General features: G+C 36.4%; 1 protein-coding gene across 1 annotated transcript in view; it reads right to left on the bottom strand.

Annotated features, from left to right (window-relative positions):
• Positions 1 to 21,186, bottom strand: part of MAN2A1 (mannosidase alpha class 2A member 1) — a 168,157-nt gene that overhangs the window by 43,139 nt on the left and 103,832 nt on the right. Inside the window, 5 exon segments of the mRNA XM_045087157.1 lie at positions 157 to 271; positions 3,587 to 3,709; positions 4,472 to 4,690; positions 6,101 to 6,223; positions 6,225 to 6,267. Coding sequence (XP_044943092.1) covers positions 157 to 271; positions 3,587 to 3,709; positions 4,472 to 4,690; positions 6,101 to 6,223; positions 6,225 to 6,267 — 623 coding nt within the window.

The following is a 21,186-nucleotide window of genomic DNA, read 5'->3' as shown; positions in this document are numbered from 1 at the left end:
ATTTTTAAACCACACAGTGAGTATGATGGCAAGTTAAGAAAAGACTACCATATATACCGTGTTCAAAAACCAATGGCTAATTTACTAAAAGTGACACACACACAAATTCCATAACCAGTATTCCTGTTTCACAACTATGCTTCTCTGTTTTCTTACCCTGTATGTTGTACAGTCGAACTCTATGGGTAACATGTTCCAAAAAGCAAGTCACGTCTGAGTAAAACCTTCCATGTTGCACTCTGACAAAGGGCAGTGCTGTGTAAACATAAGGCTGAGGAGGAAATGACATTTTTTAAAAAAAATTTTAGCTTTTAACTTTTCCAAGTGATGTTTATTACCATTTCCAAAATAATACATAACACCTGATATTTGCTATTTCAAGTGAAAACCAAACCTTACAATGTATCAGAATATGCACATGCTATAAAAATGGAATATAAGGTTTTCCATTAGACAGAAAGTGCTGAAAACGGAAAATAAAAATGTTTACAATGTGACTGGCCTAGATGATCTACAAACATTTCTCCCAGCTATAACAATTTCTAATTAAAACCCTTCTATATAGTCCATATGTTATTTATTAGAAATACCATTCATTCTACAGCAGTGACATTTTCCCAGGGAAACATTTATTCTAACCATGGCCCCCTAATGTTCAGGGGTCGGGGCAGGTGGCAAGGATGACCACAGGGAGTCATCTAAGCAAAGAGAAAGCAGGATTCAGAGATACCGTTTAATCACAGTTAGGTTTACTACTCTATAAAACACACTGCCCTTTTACTAGAAAGAAATAGCTGAATATAAAGCAAATTTACAAACTTGAAATAGCTATGGCAACCATTGGTTTAGGTTTCATCATTTCGAACCTAGTGTCAAGAAAAAACAGGAACAGAATGTAACTTCTGCAACACAGAAACAAATAGAAAGCATTTATGAAGAATTATATATATTTTTCTTTTTTTTCTACAAGGAATTATATTTTCTTAAGCATTACAGGCTGGAAAGGCTCAACAATGGCATGTCGAGTAAGTAAGATACTACTTAAGCAGTGTCAGATTTTCAGACTGTGCAGTTTTCTTCCAAATGTACCTCTCTAGTTCTAGAAAAAATATTCTGAAATTAACATAAAATGTTAAGGTTTACAAAGTTCTTAGACCTAATTTTACCATATAGCTAAAAAGTAAGGGAAGAAGACAAGAGCTGGCATGGGGATTTCTGGGCTCTTGTCTACTTCTGATGTGCCCAGCTGCCTCCCTGAGAGTCTTGTATTTTCTCTTTGTAAACACATGATAATTCTCTTGGTCTTTTTATCTAATATTAGAGCTATTTAAAGATAGAATAATTTTAAATAAATTAGTCACAACTGTCCATGAATAATATTCTGTAAGTACAGCTACCTTTCATTTTTCCTTTAGTATAAGAGCAATCAATGGGGCACCTGTGTGGCTCAGTAGCTTAAAGCCTCTGCCTTTGGCTCGGGTTGTGATCCCAAAGCCCTGGGATTGAGCCCCTCGTCAGGCTCTCTGCTCAGTGGGGAGCTTGCTTCCTCCTCTCTCTTTCTCTGCCTGCCTCTCTGCCTGTCAAATAAACAAAAAAAAAAAAAAAAAAAAAAAAAAAAAAAAAAAAAAAAAAAAACCCAGTCAATCAAAACCAAATTCCTGGGACACCTGGGTGGCTCAGTTGGTTGAGCATCTGCCCTCCACTCAGGTCATGGTCCCAGGGTTCTGGGAGTGAGCCCTGCATTGGGCTCCCTGTTCTGCAGGGAGTCTGCTTCTCCCTTTCCCTCTGTTGCTCCCCTCGCTTGTGCCCTCTCTCTGGCTCTCTCACTCAAATAAATAAATATAAATGTTAAAAAACAAAAACACATATAAAAAAAAACCCCAAATTCCTGTCCAAGTGAATACAGACTAATACAGCTTATAAGGATCCACTGCCCTTTCTGGAATGACTACTCTGAGCTATAGTTTACCTTTAATTTCTACCTAATTTTAAAAAATCAAAAGAACAAAAAACTAGATTCCTCAGGGTGATCAATGCTATATTCTTTAAAATCTATTATTTGATTTTGGTTAGCAAGCTTTTCTAAATTGTAGAACAAAAGTAACTTTTGCAGGAGACAGGTCTCTAGACAACAAAATATGGGGAAAAAATTAAACTTATCTTGAAGTAGAGAAAACCTATATAAGTAGAAGAGCAAAGAAGATGTTCTAAAGAAAAAAATACAGAACGGACTACACAAAAATTTAAAAAATACCATAACAACATAAAATAATTAAATGACACGCTGATGGAACACTTTGCTATATATAGGAAAAAGGATTAATTTTTACCATATATAAAGAATGCTTACAGATCCGTAAGTTGTACCAGTAGAAGAATGGTCAAAGAACTTAAACAGAAAACTCACAAAAGATATAGGAGAGAGTATGAAGGTTAGCTTCCCTAATAATCGCAAAATGTTAACAGTAAAGTATTTTTCACCCATTATTATAGGAAAAGCTTTTGATATGGCTGATTCTCAGTGCTTGGAGTGGTGTATTAGAGAGCTACTCTCAAAAACGCTGGTGGGAGCGAATATTTATGCAGTCACTTTATAGGACAGAGAAATAGCATGAATCAAGTCTTAAAGGCCTCATCCACTGACACAAAATGACTCCTCTAGAAAGTTATTCTCAGGAAATAATCATCACTGCATAAAAAGGATGGTACAAAGAAAGCTTATCACAATGCTACACAGTACTGAAGTATTGGGAGAAAATCTACATATGCAACAACAGGAAATTCTTTTTTTCCACATATATATACATTTGTGTGTGTGTGAGAACATTTAAGTTCTACTCCCTCCGCATATCCATTAATACAGTGTTATCAACTATAGTCACCATATTAGACATTGAATCCTCAGACCTTTAATCACAACAGTATATATTAAAATTGTGCTTTCAAAGAACACACCATCTGATTGTGAGCACTGTCACAATGAAAAAATATGTAAATGTAAGAAGGCAAAACTTGAAAATGGGGGAGAAAGGGATACGCATAGTAAGACAACAAAAAATATATCAAAATGTTGGCAGTAGTTTGTACGGCCTTTGGAATAGCTAGTAAATTTTGTTGTTTTCTTCAGTCTTCTGCATTTTCAAAAATGTACCAAAATTTGCATATTTTACACCTTTACGGTCAAAGGGAGGGAAAATTTTTTTTTTGTTTTTTAAGTGTTGAAAGTTAAGTAAAAAAAATGGCTCACTGGGCAATTTATTTTTCTCCTCTGGCTAGATAATTTATGTCTGTCTATATGCCATGCCACATATGTATAGAACACCCTCACAACACCTGAACTCCATCAAATCTGACTTCTTTCCATGGAGATCCATTGTTCATTATATCATCTTATTGAATTCCTAAAAAATTATTTTTTTTTACCTAACACTTAAGACTACCAATTGCCAAGTGCCAATAAGGAAATATAATAGTGGAACCAACTCATCTATACCAAACAGATGACCAAATAATGAGATGACGTTATTTTTTTCTTCATTACTCTTTCAATAAATCCTTAATCACAGCTCAGCTCATTGGCACTTACCTTGGCTTCCCCATCAGGTAAGAAGAGGTAGGCACCACTTTTGTCTTTTTTACTGGTGGTTCCATACCATGAAAATTGCACTTTTACTTCATGACGTTTACCATCTTCTTTATTTATCATTTCCTAAGGATAAAAACGATGTTTAAAAGCAACTCACTTTTAAGATTTTAATGATGTTGCACCTGGTTCTATGTTTATGTTGATTAAAAAAAAAACAAAAAAAACCAAACCTGAAGACAGACTGAAAACAGCTAACATTCTGCTTCTAATGTTCATGATTCTTGGATGAACACCCAAAACTAATACTTAGAAGTATACTTTTATACCTTTGAATTTAAAACATTCACAGCAGAAACAAAAAGTCAGAACACATTTCATCCAGGAAGAGAGACACACAAATGAAGAGATGTAGACGAGTGCTTCTAAAACTTTCTGTACTGAAGGAGCACATTTTCTTTTTTTTTTTTTAATTTCCAGTATGCACAGACCAGTATTTTTGTGAAGTACTATAACAGTGAATTACTAGGACAATTAAATTTAAAGTGATAGACCAAATATAAACTCAAATTTTTTACTATTAGATTCAGCAGGCATAAACTTACTGTGTCGTGGTGCTTTCAGAGTTTCCACAAACATTGTTCTCAACTGTACCAGCTTCTATGCTTATCTTGTGGACCAGTAACAGTTCATGGAGCAACACCACACAGACCACACTTGTTAGGAGCAAGTGGTCACAGTGCACCCCGAAAATCAGATACCTATAGCTCATCCATTCTTTCTCCCATGTTATTTGCATCAACTTTCCCCTCTTTACATACATAATCTGCACACATTATAATAAAAGTGATAAGCCTTTCATGACTTTGAAAACTATTCAGAACATACCTCCATAAGCCCAGATGGACCAAACCGAAGTTTAACAAAGGAGTTCTCTAGAATTATATTTTCGTCAGTACTTTTTACATTCTTCATGTTGAAAATTCCTTTATCTTTGACGTTACCATTATGCAGGACATACTCAGCTAAATGTGGGTCTGAACTTGCTGATTCCAAAATGGTATACACTTTCAGTCCGAGTGGTGGTATCTGCACTAGGAAAGAGATCTTTAAAAGACAGATGAGAAAGTTTTTAAAAGAGAAATATAATCAGAGAAAAGCATTTATACATCTAGTAGAAACAAAAACAAATTGGAAGGGGAGGTGAACCATGAGAGACTATGGACTCTGAAAAACAATCTGAGGGTTTTGAAGGGGCGGGAGGGTAGGAGGTTGGAGGAACCAGGTGGTGGGTATTGGAGAGGGCACGGATTGCATGGAGCAATGGGTGTGGTGCAAAAACAATGAATACTGTTATGCTGAAAAGAAATTAAAAAAAAAAAGACTGTTAAAAACAAACAAACAAAAAACCACCGTATTTTAAAGAGTACTCTACTATAAAGATGTTTTGCGAATTTATGGGTAGACTATCCAACATTTCCATTTATCCAGGAAATCTAATGCCTTGGTCCAGCAGACAAGGCACAAAGCACAGAGGATGCACCCATGGTTGTACGTGACCTCTACCAGAAGGTAGTTCTAGGAGCTCCTCCTCCCTTTTCTAGACAGGCGGTCTCCTGCGACATCTGAGACCCAAACTTCTATTATTCTTTTCCTTTCTAACTAGAAGACTGTGAATTTATGAAAGCAGCCAGAAATGGCTTTTTAAAAAAATTTTTTAATTAGCATATAATGTATTATTAGTCCCAGGGGTACAGGGAATCCTGTGAATCGCCAGATTTACACACTTCACAGCACTCACCATAGTGCATACCCTTCCCAATGTCCATAACCCCACCACCGCAGAAATGGTTTTTAACAAGCAAAGTAATTCTCATTTAGAGTTCCTAGCTATTGGTTCTGCCTTCGGAAGTACAGTTTAACTTGCAATCAAGACTCCAAAAATTCAACTTTTCTAGTGACACAGGGATCTAGTTTAATATTACTTTAATAAAACCATCTATTACTTCAGGCCTGGTTTTCTATAGTTGTATCTCAGGAAAAAAGCACCTTCCTATATGTTAGGAAGTCTTTCCTTTATGGTATGTCACATCATCTGCGGTGAAAAGCTGAAAGTAACTGAAATTACTTAGAAAAGGTGTTATTTGTCCCAAATTCAATGTGCATAATTTTTACTAAATTGAGTTAAAAAATTCAAAATATTTTAAGTAATGATGACTTTATTACTTCAGGAAAGAGTTCCAATACTTACAAAGATATGGAATATACATGCTAATAACATACTAGTAATAATATATGATATACCTACTAACAATGATATTAGTATTCTAGGAAACACAGGATCTCTTTTCCTTTAGTGTCATATAACTGGTCAGTTAAACCCTCTGGTATCCACAACTTGAACCACTTCACATACACCAATCTGACAGCTCAAGAGGGGCATGGCTACATATATAAACTACATACTGGCTATGCTTTTTTAATGATGCTTCTTTAAGATCTAGGGCAAAAACCTACCTCATAGGCTGTCTGTGAAATAGTACTTGCTGTATTCCAAACTGCACTCATCTGAATTTCCACAGGCTTTCCAGAAGCAGAAGACACTTTTGCTGTGGGGGAACTCACATACACAGAGACCAGCTGAGATTCGGTCTTGTTCTGAAGGGTTACAGACCACAAGATACCTGCAAAAACAGCTGCTTCACTATTCAGGTCTTAAAAAAAAAATTTCTACTTTTTTTACACTCTGTGTAAGGACTCAGCTCATAGATAGTCACAGAGTCAACACATGAAGAGAGCTTATAAGGAACATTCTGGTACAATTTTTGGAGAACATACAATTTCATCACAAATAACACACAGTACAAACGGTAATGAAATAATGATTCACTTTCTAAGAATAAATGTTATACATACAAATAAGAGACATTAATAGAACTATAATAAAGTTATTTCTGTGGCCCAGAAAATGACCTATATAACACATGGTTTTATTAGCCTTTCTAAAACAATCAGCTTGATAAAACTAATTTCTTGGTCCCTGCCTAAGCTCTCTGAGTAAGAAAACACATGCATTGCCTATTTGTACTTCAGCCACAATTCATTTCAATTAAAATCCTGACATTCATTTCAAACCACTAAAAGACAACAAAAATGTATGGCTATCCACACAGAGTCACACATATATATATTTTATGTATATGGGGTCCTTATTCCCCAAGAGAGTTGGTTCTGGAAAAAAGATCATTTGAAGTAACTTCACTTAAAAAGGGGGTTAAAATTTTATAACAAACAATGGTAAAAAAAGATTTGATTGGGCCTAGCTAAGAAAAGGACAACACAAACCAGCAGAATAAGTTTAGATAATATTTAAAATTACAGGCAATTCTTAGAATGAACAAAAATGAATGAACTGGAGTTTCTGGCAGACTTTTTCCAACAATATTTTATATTAGCACATTATGACATTCTTTACACATTTAATTTTTATATAATGATTTTAAACATAACTACATTTGTAAAAAATATTCAAGGACTTCATCATTTTTCCTGAAGTCCTCTCTTACTTTCTTTGATAGTCAAAGAATTCTCAGTTGGAGATCCTCATGGTTTCAAGGCTTTGCCTGTGAGCAGAAGTGTTCTAGACCATCATATCGCAGTCATCATGAAATACACAGTCTTTGAAAGTTTATGATTTTACTTTATGATCAATTTTAATCATATTATCTTCAAATAAATCAAAAGATATTTATTTCAAAGAGGAAGTTTGAATAATGTAATTCACTGATTCATTACTGAATATTTTCTTGATTGAAATATTTTGGTTTCCTATACAAATTTGTAACTGCAGGAACACAGAACTGAATAGTCCGATAGCAACCCCATCTCCCCCTGACCCCCTAACCCACAGTGGCTACGTCAGAGATGGCAGACACAAGCTAGCATTGCTTGCTTAGTGTATCAGAAAGCTTTGTCGTGCTCTTTTATGTATGTTCTGTGTATTTCAATTGCATCGCAAATTGAGTAAGAAATAAAATTGATACCTGCCATGGTCAAAACGAAAGTGAAGGACAACAGGAAAACATAAAAGAAAAGAAAGAGAACGTAGCATAAAATCTATAAAATATCTGACTTAGTCGTTTATCGGGAGAAGCTCTTATGATAGAAATATTATTCTGAGATATCAGAAGCAACAATACAGCAATAAAAATGTCCCTAACTCCTAATGGCTTATAGTATGCATCAGGATCACACCACCTAACTTACATCACTTCTATTCACCAAGATTCCAGAGGTATACGAGAGAAGAGTGGCCAAAGCCATGTAGTCAAAAACATATTTACAAAGGACACTGAAGCCTTGATGTACTAGGCAAAACCCTATTTTATCTACAGAAGCAATTCAAAAGGATAGTGAGGGCAATGCTTAACAGACTTACCTGAAGGGTCTGCCGACCTTCTGGCACCCTCCCACTGCCCTCTATCAGAGCTCATGTTTCACTTGACTTGTCCTGTTACAAACCCACCTGGAGAATCTCAACTACCAGGATTCATTGTTACCAGCAAGACAATATTATGTTCCTAATGTGCACTGGGAAAGAAAAACAGTTGAGGATCACCTATCCTCAGCACCAAAGATGTTCAAGCCAGCATCCCCGAAATGAGTGATTTACTGCTGAACCTCATGTTCCCAGAGGCTTAGAGGTATTATGTGAAGAACTCTAAGACATGGTTGGAAGCCTCGGGCCAGCAGAAACCCTAAGGCACACCCAGGTACTGAGCCTAGAACTCCTACTGGTAGGTTGGTTGGATTCTCCACTACACCTGGCTTGTCGTAAGGCTCTGGTAATGAAATGTAACACGTTCCCAATCAATCAATTAGGTAATAAGCATTCAGAACACTGGTTCTGTCCCATGGCCCATAGGGTGGAAAAGATTCACACTTAAAGCAAATAATAATTTTAACCATACATTTGGTTTTGTATAATATTAAGTCACTTTTAAAAATAAACTATGAACTAGTTTCTGTTTTGTTTCATTTTAGTAGCTAATTAGTATGTGACCATAATGATGTTTCTACTGTACTGAATGATTATGTAATTATCATGCCAGGAATCTATTCAAAAACTAAATGTGTAGAGTATATAATGAGTATAACGCTGCACTAAGAAAATCATTTTTTTAACATAATTAGAGATTCACACCAGGTTCTTCAAATGCACCACAGCATAAATTCACCTGACATACACACACTATAAGTAGAGTACAGAGAAAGTATAATCACATATGAAATATTTTCCTTCAGAAATAAGTACACAATCAAAAATTAACTAAAGGTTCGGTTTTATTATCATGTTTGGTAGTCAAACAATTGTTATTCTGCCAATATCCTTAAATAGGAGTCCATTTAAACCCATCTGCTGTGAATGAAATCAACGGGTTTCAATATCCTAAATATCAACCCCAGTTATTAGAAATTAATAATATCTGGTTCACACTAAAGAAGATGAGAGCAATAGTTATAACCTAAAAATGGGGATAGTTGATTTCTATTTCATCCTGTAAGTGACTATAGAGGAAGCTCTGGACTTTGCCCCCTTGATTTTCCCCACTTTCTGGGTCATCTATCACCAGATCACATCCAGATTCCTTGCTCTCGTCATGACAGTAGGCCCCATTAACTTGGGGCTTATAGCAATGATCTCAATTCTCTGTGTACAAGGAACAACCCTCACCTCACAAAGGCAAAGCATTCATATGTGACCTGTCCATCAAATTAGATGACAGATAATGATCTACTTTGAGAGAAAAATGAAAGGACATCTACATACTCATATCAAATTGGAAATCATTTTATGGAAGAACCAGAATTCCATTGTAAATGTGGTTCTTCTGTCCTTGAAGACTCTATCGAGGACGAGTCTATTTAGAATTCCCTCACCCCTTTGTAGAAATGATTCATGTCATGTTAAAAAAGACAACTGTGGCACTCTGTCTTTAAGGCAAATCCAATCGGTGCTGACTATGAACGAGAGTCTATGAGCAAGTGGGCTTCCTTCTAGGACTGAATGAAGGGCAGAGCAGGGGTATGCCTCGTGGTCAGAGTGACCTTGGAGTTACCACTTAGCATGCTTCCTGTCTGCGTGGCCCAGCCCTCGGTGGCCTGTAGAGTCAACTTATAATGCACGGCCTTTCATCTTTCCCACTGGACAGGTAGGAAACGGAGGATAGGTATGCAAGCAAGACTCCCAGCAGAAAGTGGCACAACAAGACTCTGAACCTGACTTTACTCCCTTAGCCATCTTCTTAACCATTTTACTCACAGGTCAAGCTTATAAGCACCTTTTTGACAACTGGGGTTTCCTGTGGAGATTTCCTTAGTTCCAAATTTACATGTGAAGAATTTTCTCTCCTCACTGATGCCAAAGATTCCCATGGAGCCTCTTTCTTTGGAAAGTTCAGGATGCACAGAAAGCTATTTGCATTTCAATATATTATATTTGTAAAAGAAAACTTATAAACTGGAACAGTGAAGCAAAAAAATCTTGCAATATATACTAAGGAGCTCATCTTATGACCTCACGATATGAGGTAAGCAAAGCAACATTCAAGGAAAACATTTAAAAAGCATTACATGTATTTATGACTGTGCAAGGGAGATAAAAATGAGAAGTATCTGCGAATATCCTTTAAGTGCAGTTTAATATCAAGTAAGCAAACACTAGGTTATATGAAAAATCATTGTAACTTCATGTGCCTAGTATAGTACCTGACACAGAATAACATTCAATAAATAGTTGATAAATGAGTAATGCAGAAAAATCCCACTAAGAGAATGTTTCATTTATAAATAATGCCTACTAGTATGAGGCTTTATGATTTTAGCAGATCATTTTCATTTCAGTTATTTTACTTCCACAAAAAAATGCTTTTAAGGTCAACAAGCTATACAATTAGCCCCTTTTCAAAGACGGGAGAAATGACAGATCCAAGATCACAGATAAAGTGAAGAATAAAGCAGACTAGATCTCAGTGTGTCTGATTCTTAATCCGTGACAGCATCGTAAAAAATTCATTTCAAATAGGAATGTATTCATCTCCCCTAAGTAGTCTCATTAGTGGAGCATAATCTGCAAGAAAAGTAGCAAACTTAAAGAATTTTCTGATTGTGGAAATATATAGATTTATATGTTTATAAAAATTTCAGTTTCTAGACTTGAAGTCTTTCTGATATAGTCCACCTAGTTTTCCCGGTTTAAAACAGAATTCTTACCATGTTCATCATTAGGGAGAAAACAATCAAGATACTAAAAACAAAAAGCCATTTTGAGACATGGCAGGTCTCAAAAATCACAGAGTTCTGTGATTCCTGGGTTCTGAAATCAAACACCTTCAAGCTTTTAAAACCCCACCATGGGCCTTAGAATTTAAGAGGCTTTTGGCAAGGTATTTCATTTCTCTAAGCCTTAATATCCTCATCTATAAAATCAGGAGACAAGACTCTTATTGGGGTTAAATGATAAAATGCTTGGAAAATCACATAGCTCAGACCTGACACAAAGTAGAATCTCAATAGCAATTAAATCTCTCCTTTTCCTTACAAAATCCTCCTGGCGTCCTGACCAAGGACTCTGGTACATGAATCACACTGGGCAGTGGAGTGAATGTTTTAATTAACCCAGGTCACTGAACTACCTTAAATGCTTTTCTGTGTAAGGTATATAAAAATCTAAATGAGAGAAATTAACCAAACTATGTATATGATAACAAAGATTCCTTGAAACAAGAGTTAGGGTAACATGGAAGGGGGGAGATCAATGCTCAGGTGCATACAATACACACATGTAGAAAGTAACCACATGGTGTATGAATAATTTAAAAAGAAAAAAAGGACAGAGAGAAGGAAGGAGATATCCTTCCTGAAATGTGAAGTTATCAACTTATGAATGTGATTACATAGTTCCTGTCATGGAAGTACCTATAATCTAGGAGGAGAGAGAGACGGAAACTGTTAAGTTCAATATATAGGGTAGGTAACACAACAAAGGTACGCACAGAACATTCTGACACACACAAAAAATGGCAGGATGATTAAGAATCAGGACAGTATTCAAAATTGGAAATTAATTTTACACAAAATGATGGTATATAAGGAAGATGATAATATTTTATTGGGAGACATAAAAATGAATAAATGAAGAGACATACTTTCCTAGGAGAGAAAAACAAAAAAGACTGCCAAAAAATCCCAACTATCCCCAAATTAATTCATGAATCTTATGCAATGCTAATCAAAATCACACTGAAATCCTTTTGTTGGGAGAAGGAGCAAAATAATTCTATCGCGATAATAATAGATGGGCAAGACAAATGGTTAAACAGGCACTTTCAGACAATATGCCAACACTGGTCTAGATTGAAAAATGTAGAAGCATAAAAAATGATATAAGATTAGTAGAAAAAATAAATACGTCCTCTGTGGCACAAAGGGTCTCCCTAACTGGAAGAGTAAAAAAATAGCAAAGTGAAAGCTTAGTGGAATTGATAACAAAAGCTTACACATTTTCTACCTTAAAAGTAAGGTTCAAGAATAAATTTAAAAAAAAAGAAAAGAAAATTTGGGAAATCTGTAAAGTGTTCTTACAAATCAATAGAAACATAAACACCCAAGTAGACAAATTGAACGTTTTTCAACTATCAAACTGAAGTTGAAAAAGAAATGCTGCTTCAGCTTCTAGGAGACATAGATCTCAGAGAGATGGAGATGCTGACAGGCAGGAGCTCTCACCTCTACTCGCCAGCTAGAAAACCCAGATAGACGCAGCAATCATCTGAAGGCAACAGAGAAAACTGCTGAGGGGTGTAAAGAACTTCAGAGAATGGGATGCCTGGGGGTCATGATCCCAGAGTCCTGGGATCGAGTCCCACATTGGGCTCCTTGCTCCAGGGGGAGCCTGCTTCTCCCTCTGCCTGCCTGTACTCCATCTCTCTGACAAATAAATAGATAGAATATTTTTTTAAAAAAAAGAATTTCAGAGAAGTGAGCTTTCTTCTCTAGCCAGTTTTACCCTGGGGCATGCCAATTCTCAGAACAAGAACAGCTGAGTTCCATGCAAAGCCCAGAGTAGGGTCTTATGGGAGCAAAAAGCTGAAAAGCATTTGGTGAGGACACAGGAAGCTTCAAGTATACATGTAGCTTTCTCATCAGTACATGTGTCAAACACTAGGCTGCTGCACAGAAAGGGAAGTTTAAACCCTAAACAGAAAGCTGATGAAAAGTAGGCCAGAGACATCTCATGACATTTTATTTAAAGATTGGTTTATTTAGAGAGAGAGACAGACAGAGTGGTGGGGGCAAGAAGTGGCAGAAGGAGAGGGAGAGAGAATTTCAAGCAGACACCCCTCTGAGAGCAAAGGCCAACATGCGGCTCCATTCCTGAGAGCATAACCTGAGCCGAAACCAAGAGCCAGACACTCAACCCACTGAGCCACACAGGTGCCCCCTCATGACATTTCAGAACCTACCAGGGAGGAGGGCCCACGGAATATGCAAGACTATTAACTGAAAACTTGGAGAGCTAGAGAACAAGACATGAATTAGCCTCAGTTGAGCAAAGTGCTAGATTAGAGGAAGACTGCTTTCCAGAAGAAAATATTTTCTGGAGACTACATGAATTTCATACACAACGTCTACAACTTAATATGAAATTTTGAGACATCCGCAAAGACAGAGCCACATGACTAAACACCAAGGAGAAAAATACATTAAGAATTAGAACTCCACATGATCCAGATACTGGAGTTTAACTGGTAGGACTTTAAAATAATGATTCATATTTCTAAGGAAAGAAAAAAAATATGAATAAAGTAGGTGAAAGGGTGAACAATTTCACCACAGAAACTGAATACATTAAAATTAAACAGAATGAATTCTCAAAGGAGAAATAGTTGAAATAAAGAATTCTGCAGATATATTTAACAACAGAATACACTGAGCAGAAGAGAAGTTAAACAATTAACAGGGTACTTCCTCTATAGATTCTGGTATTAAGAGTGAATATTCTGCAACTACTCTTTAATACTTCTGGATGTAAAACCCTATTCCATAAAAAGTACGTATTTTTAAAGTAACCGGAAAAATATGACAACAATGAAAATAAGCAACTTTTTAAAAGTGGGGCAGGGGAGGGATAGCCAGGTAAAGCAGTGTAGGGAAATACAGTCTGCGTAGTGGGACTGTGAGAATAGAAGCATAGATACAAGAAAAAGGATGCTATTTTCAGGACACACAAACCAGCCAATACCACTAAAATCTACACAGTAAAGTGAAACTCTAAAATGCCAAGATACGAGCTAGAAAGGGAGTTAAATCTCAAGTCACAGTGAGGAATGGGTGTCTTTAAATCATTACAAGGAAAAGAGACCCAATTATATAAGTTATACGGAGTGACTAGAAAGCTTAACATGGTCATATTCAGTTTCAACAGATATTTCTAGTTGCTAGCTAGAGGAAGGATTTAAGGAGTTAGAATTAAAAGCAGAAGACCAAGCAAATAGCTAGCTAGCTATAATAGCCCAGGCAGGAAAGGTGAAAACCTAAGTTACAGGAGTGGTAGAAACACAAAAAGAAGGAAGATATCTCAGGAAGATATCTTATCAGTAGATTTTTTGGATTCCTTGGAAAAGGCTGAGTAAAACCAGAGAAAAATAAATCTTCTGCAACTCCTGGTTTCCAGTTAGAGGGGGACAGACATGGTAGTAGTATCATTAACCAGGATCAAACACCTAAGGATGTGTAGTGGGAGTAAGTTTCAAGATGGTGATAAATTCAGGTTTAGACTTCTTGAACTTGAGGTGCTTGAGGAACATCTACACAGCTTTATCTTGATGCTTCTTAATTATTCTAAACTCAGAATCTACTTATCCACTGGATATAAAAATTAGGTTCCCAGGTATGGTAGACAGAAAAATTTACCACAATCCCCCCACCCTCCCACAAACTGTCCACATCCTAATCCCCAGAACGTATGAGTAACTTATATGGCAAAAGACTTTGCAAATACGATTAAATTAAAGATCTTGGGATAGTGAGATTTCCTGGATTGTCCAGCAGAGCCCAATATAATCACAGGAGTCTTTATAAAAGAGATAGAAGGAGGTCCAACTGACAAGAAGGCCATGTGACAACAGAACCACGAGGCTGGAATACACAGGGAAGAGACCACAGGCCAAGGAATGCAGGTGGCCTCTAGAAGATGAAGAAGGCAAAGAAACAGACTCTCCCTTCAGAGCCTCCAGAAGGAACCAGCCCTGCCAACACCTGGTTAGGCCTGTAAAACTGACTTTGGACTTCTGATCCTCAACATTGTAAAAACAATAAAAGCGTGCTTTTTTAAGAGGCTAAGTTTGTGGTAATTGGTTAAACCAGCGAGAGGAAACTAATGCATCAGGTTATACTATTCCTCTTGAAAATGAGGGCTAAGCTGTGGCTTCATATCACCAAGACTGAGACTTTTTACCATCAAATACGTAAAAGAAAATCTTGAGGGCTGGAAAGGAGGGCAGAGTGGGGATGGGCAAAGATCAATAAGGAAACACTTGGGGTCCTTGGAACTGGGCCCAAGCAAAGACTGAAAGGAAGTGTATCCAGCTCTCTGGCCCTCTCTTCCAGGGAGGGTGCCTTCCCACTTCCTCATCTACTGATGGCCAGGTCTGATGTGCCCCAAACCCAGTGTCTCAGTGCAGGTGCTCCCAGCAAACACTACGAAGAAAACAAGGAAATTCCTGAACCTGTACTTTGTGAGAAGCAAATGACCAATAGGCCCTTACAGCGAATAAGGTGGTTATTCCTCGCCTTTTAAAATTCTGTTTATTTTCTAACTTTGAGTATCTCATACAGACTGCATTCACCGGAGAAATGCACACATACACAAGATTTTTCAGAGAAGTTCCAAGGCCTCCCAGTTTAAAAACCTTTCCATTTTTATAAAAATAGGAGCCTTCTTATACAGGCAAATATTTAACTGTTTCCCTATAAAAACTTCTCTGGAAAATGTACAGTAACAGTCTTGCTTCTCTGCAATTACCAGATAATAGAATTTATATTTGTAAGGGGAAAAATAAAAAAATTATGCTTTTTGAAAGCCTCCAGTTGATTAAATAGCAAATATGGTCTCATCTAAGAGGCAAAAAAAATTGAACACTAAGGAAAAGAACACTCTTTTTCTCTGCAATAAAAATTAGGACTATATTTGAATATAGGAGGACATAAATGTTACCTGATCTTCCTAACACAGTATTTCACCATTTTCCCCTACATTTAGGAGAAATAACATTCTTAAAATTCATGGGACAAAAATATTATGAATCTACCATTCTATCAGCAGTCATTTGTCCAAGGACAAGATTCAGAAGCAAAGTGTACAAGTGCACTGCATATGAGCTTGAATCCAAACAAGAAGCTGCCTTCATGAAACAACATGATAGCGGGGCCTAAAATTGCTATTGTCAACTAAGAATTTAATTTCTGAGAATACCTTCTATCTCAAATCCAAGGAATCTACAAAATATTTCTAATCAAAGATCTTCATTTAGATGAAAAGTATGTGATTGTTAAATGCAAATTCTGGAATGCTGTCTGTTAGAAAATATTACTGAGTAGAGAATTATGCTTGTTTATAATACTAAGAGACAAAGCAGTAATTCACAAATAGCACTTTATATAAAGAAATAATTTTGCTATTTTTAATACAGTAAATTTGACTTGGCAGGTGGTAGGGAGATTTTCAGATATAATGGTAAAAACACTAACAATAATACCAATTACACCAACAGCTGCACTTAATTGGCCTTTAGAACACTGTCTAGCATTCAGTCTGTACGTCACTTGGATTAACTCCATTCAGTTTCCTAACTAACTTATGCCGTCCCAGAATCATGCCTATTTTACAGATGTGTAGAGTGGTTCCATATCCTGCTCACGGATGCAGAGCCACTCAAGTGCAGAGCCAGGATTTACATTAAAGCAGTCAGGCTTCAAGGCACCTTTCTGGGGGAGACACTCAAGGTGTATGTGCTAAAAGACGCGCCATATGCAGCACTCAGAGTCCCATCAGAGTCCCCACGTCCCCAAGGTTCTTGGTCTGGGGTTCATCAGAAGGCTCTGTGCCCACCCCAGTAAAGAGTCTTCACTCGGAGACCTTCTAATCACCTCCAATGGCTACACTGTGGTTTAAAGGAGTTTCTTTGAGATGAAATTGGGACTACCTTCCTGAACTGCTATAATGATAACACAAGCTATTCTTTCAGTAAGTTCTAACTTTTTCTAAGAGGTGATAGGAAGGGAATTACTGTAATAAGTCTCCATTTTGCAATCGTGGTGGTATTTTGGAAAATAGTTTCCTATGTCCCAGTTATTGGACAAGCTTGCTTAATTTCCACAGTTGAGTTTTCTACTCAAAAACTTCCTTCCTTAGCGTTTATCCAAATGTATGCTTTATAGCAATTTATGTTTTTAACAGACAAGAAAACCAACGGAGGCTAGCTGCAACTCTAGGAATCATGTACTTCAGGCCACTCTCTCCCAGCATGTGCAGTAAATGAAATTAGGTTTCCAAAAAATGGTTAGTGCCAGAGGTGGGACTAGACTGAGCCCGACTCTCAGCTCAGAGCTCCTTTCACAATACTGTGCTCTTTTTAGGCACCCGATCATGAAATCTGCTGAAAGCTCAATGTATGGAAACGAAAGAGTTAGTATATAAACATTACCAGAATTTATTGGGGCAAATACTCTTTATAGCTGCAATTCAATACTATTATAAGGTGTTAACTGTCAAAAAGTACAACTACATATTTCAGGAATGGGGAAAGCACTTCTAAAAGCCAAAATATAACCAAAGTAGAAACAACATGCAATTTCACAACTTTTGTAAATAAAACAAGCCTGAAAAATCTTACATCTATTTCCAGGGCCTAACAGAAAATAGCAGTAACGAGAATAAATACTCCTTTCCAACTATCCTAAAACCTTTGATATTAAAGCAATAATAATAAGAAACAGATACGAAAGCTGTATATAAGTTGGCTGACCCCAAGAGTCTTGTCACCAATTAAGTCGCTTTCACTATGAGGGAGTTTTGCCTAAAACAAAAATACCATCTGTTTTACCTAAAACATTAAGATGTTCTATTTTCTTGTCAATTCAGAAATCACATCTGTAGCCATTTTCTAAAAAGACAGCAGAAGGCATTATATTTATGGGTGACTGCATAAGAAATGATGTTCAATCAAAATGTAATTTTCATCTACCGGGAGAACATTTCATTTCTCCAATAACTATAATGCTGTAACTTTGGAGGAACACGTAGTACATAAACAGGCTGATTTTCATGAATAAAAAGACCTTAAAAGTTAATGCAGTAAAATAAAGTTGTTTTGTTACTAAAGACAGACACGGCAAATACGTTTGTATTCACTTTGTACATCTTTGTCAACAACAGAAATCTAGCCTCTGTGAGGTTTTTCAGGTGAAAAGAAAAAAACAACAATAACAATTTTTTATGGGTGCTGTATCTCTCCATGCAAGTGAGCCATTATATAAGAAGTAAAAATATGGAAACAACAAAACACAAACCACTTTCTATTTTCAAAACACTTTTAGACACAATATTGGTCCTGGGAAAGACATTCTCCTCTACAATCCAATGAACCGACTGAAGAAGATACAAAACACTAGAGAAAACATCACTCACAGTGAAGGCAAACACAATGTCACAAGGGATAAAGAACACGTTTCGAAGAAAAACACACAAGCCATCCAACTACCTATAATACTTTGAGTATATATTCAGTACCTACAAAAAAACCTAAAACCCAGGTATGCTTTACTTTGAAAAGTAGCCTAATTTCACATACAATATTTGCCTAAAATAAAATAAAATAATAAAATAATGCTACTCTCTAAATAAGGATGAAATAAATAAGTCCAAAGGCTCTATTTAAAATTTTTCTTTTACCACAAAGTTGTGAAGTGTTCTGAAGTCCAAGATGGGCTTGAAGCCCTTCCTGACTTTTTCAGGATCAGGATACCTTCACTAAAATCCTTTTCCTTGTTCCTCTTGTAGTGCACGCTTTATTAATCTGCATTTAGAAGGAAAAAAAATCTGGTTCAGAAGAATGGAAGACTTTGAAATATGTCATATCACTTCAGTCTATGCTGTGAACTGCTTTGAGTTATTAATCAGCTCTATCTCAGCAATTTCAGAAGACATGATGGACACGGGGAGAAAAGAAGAGAGAGAACAGAGGACTGAGTGTGCAAGAAACCAGAAAAAAACAAAACAAAACAAAACAACAACTAAGGACTGTCATTTAATCATCACTTCCCCCAACCCCAACACCTTAAAAAATTACTGGTATTGCGGATATTTGCTTTCTCTCTTTCATAGTGCGTTATATAACTCCCAACACACGGGGGGAGCACCTGTAGCACTACAGCAGTGAGAGAAGAGAATCACTCAAGATTTGCAACATCTGGCAGATACATCAAACCAACGTCAGCTTTCCTTTGACACGATCTCATCTCCTTCCTGGAGTTTTTCTTAGGTTCTATGAAGTTATGCATTTCCAAATAGTTTAAGTGGAAACTACTATAATCCTTCCCAGATTACAGTTGGTAGTCCCCGTGCGAACTCTGCCTTCACATTGTAAGGCAACAAAAAAAATCTCGATCCAACAGATAGAGGGCACATATTTTTCCTGTCCATCTTCTGCACTCCCCTAATTATGATCCTTGGTAAGGGAACTGTAAGAGGTTGGAAGCGACAAACAAAATCGCTTTAATTTCATTAGACAGGGGCACTTGGGTGGCTCAGTGGGTTAAGCCTCTGCCTTCGGCTCAGGTCATGATCTCAAGGTCCTGGGATCGAGCCCCACATCGGGCTCTCTGCTCCCCACTCTCTCTCTCTGTGTCAAATAAATTAATTAAATTAAATTTAAAAAAATAAAAAATAATTTCATTAGACAAACCACACAACTACAACGCCTTGTATAAACTTAATTCACTGTGTAATAATCTGACAATAAACTAGAACCACATAGCTAGTTAAGAAAGTTTGATTTAAAGTATAAACAATAGAGAGGCAATTAAAACACAGACTAACCAGGCAATTTAGCAGGTGTTCACTGAACGCATAACTTCTTTACCATTGCTTTTGAAGAAATAAAACTTAAAACTATCATTTTCAATGCAGTCTGTTCAGCCACTTCCACAGATAAACTCTAAAGCTAATAAAATCTAAAAGACTTTTGTACCTAGAAACAAAATCACAGCAGACTAATTATAAGGGCCTCGGAAGGAAAATTCTTTTCAAGTTCACATAAAATTGATGATAAGAATGATTTAAGGTACCATGCCCTGGAAGGACTAAGGGGACAAAAGCCATTTACATTGTAAATCTTTTAGAAATCAAGATGTGAGAATGATGGTAGCCTACTGATAAATAGCTTCTTCAAATCTCTAAATGACGGTAAAAATGTAAAAAGAATTAATATACAGTTATATTATTTAAAGATGCCTGTCATAAACTTTAAAATGCCTAATGCAAAGTTATAAACAGTATTACTTCAGGAGGCGCAAGAAAGGAATAAGAATTCCTTTTTTAATTCTGATAATGAGGAAGCATACTGTACACTCAAGTTAGAGCACTAATAGGCAAGCAGAGTCCAGGAAAGGACTCTTAGGAAGAAGAAAAGTTAGCACTGAAATACCTCTGTGCTTCCTGAACGTGGTGCAGGGGGTGAAGAGACAGCACCACTCGACTTGCAAAAATTTCTTGAAAGATAGACAGTTTTCAATTTTTGGAAGGGATGGGAATCAGGACAAAGAAAATTCGAGGTACTTAAGCATGATGTAATAGCAATCCAATGCCAGTCAGAAGAGTTATAGTGCTTTCTCCCATACTGTCTCTTTATTAGGGAATTTGCTACTAATTACCTTAAACTAATTATCTCATAATATAGATCTACAATCTCTACCTGCAAAATCTGAAGAACTCTGAAAATCATGTTTTTTCAAAACTCATTTGGTGGCAAAACCTAAACTGAACTGACATGAAACCGCATATAATTATTTATTCCACTTGTTCTAAATATCCAGAAATTTTAAATTATTTAATGAGCCCTGTCCCAGACTGAAAGATTTATGTAATATGCCATATATGCATATTATGTTCTTAAAAATTAAAAATTCTGAATTCACAAAAGATTTCAGGTAAGGGATTGAGGATTTTATTTAAAGGTAAGCAATATAAGCAGTCGAAGTCATAGACTACTTTAAGAAGACACTCTATCTATGCAGGTGCTGAGCAAGAAAGAAAGAAAGAAAAAAAAACAAAAAAAACAAAAACAAGAAATCAAAGGGGAAGGAAAACATGACTATATCCCAGGACAGTGCTACAAAGGCAGGAATACAAAATAAATCTGTCATTAAATGGCTGACTCTCTGAACCAAGGAACAAGTATCTTTTAACATGATCCTAAATAGGCCACCAAGAAACAAATGTTCAAGAATATTATATTTTCTTAATATGTGTATACCCCAAATCC

This window comes from Mustela putorius, unplaced genomic scaffold, assembly GCF_011764305.1.
Source record: "Mustela putorius furo isolate JIRA1106 unplaced genomic scaffold, ASM1176430v1.1 tig00001063_pilon_pilon_pilon, whole genome shotgun sequence".
Lineage (NCBI taxonomy): Eukaryota > Metazoa > Chordata > Mammalia > Carnivora > Mustelidae > Mustela > Mustela putorius.
This window is presented reverse-complemented; position numbering and strand designations above follow the sequence as displayed.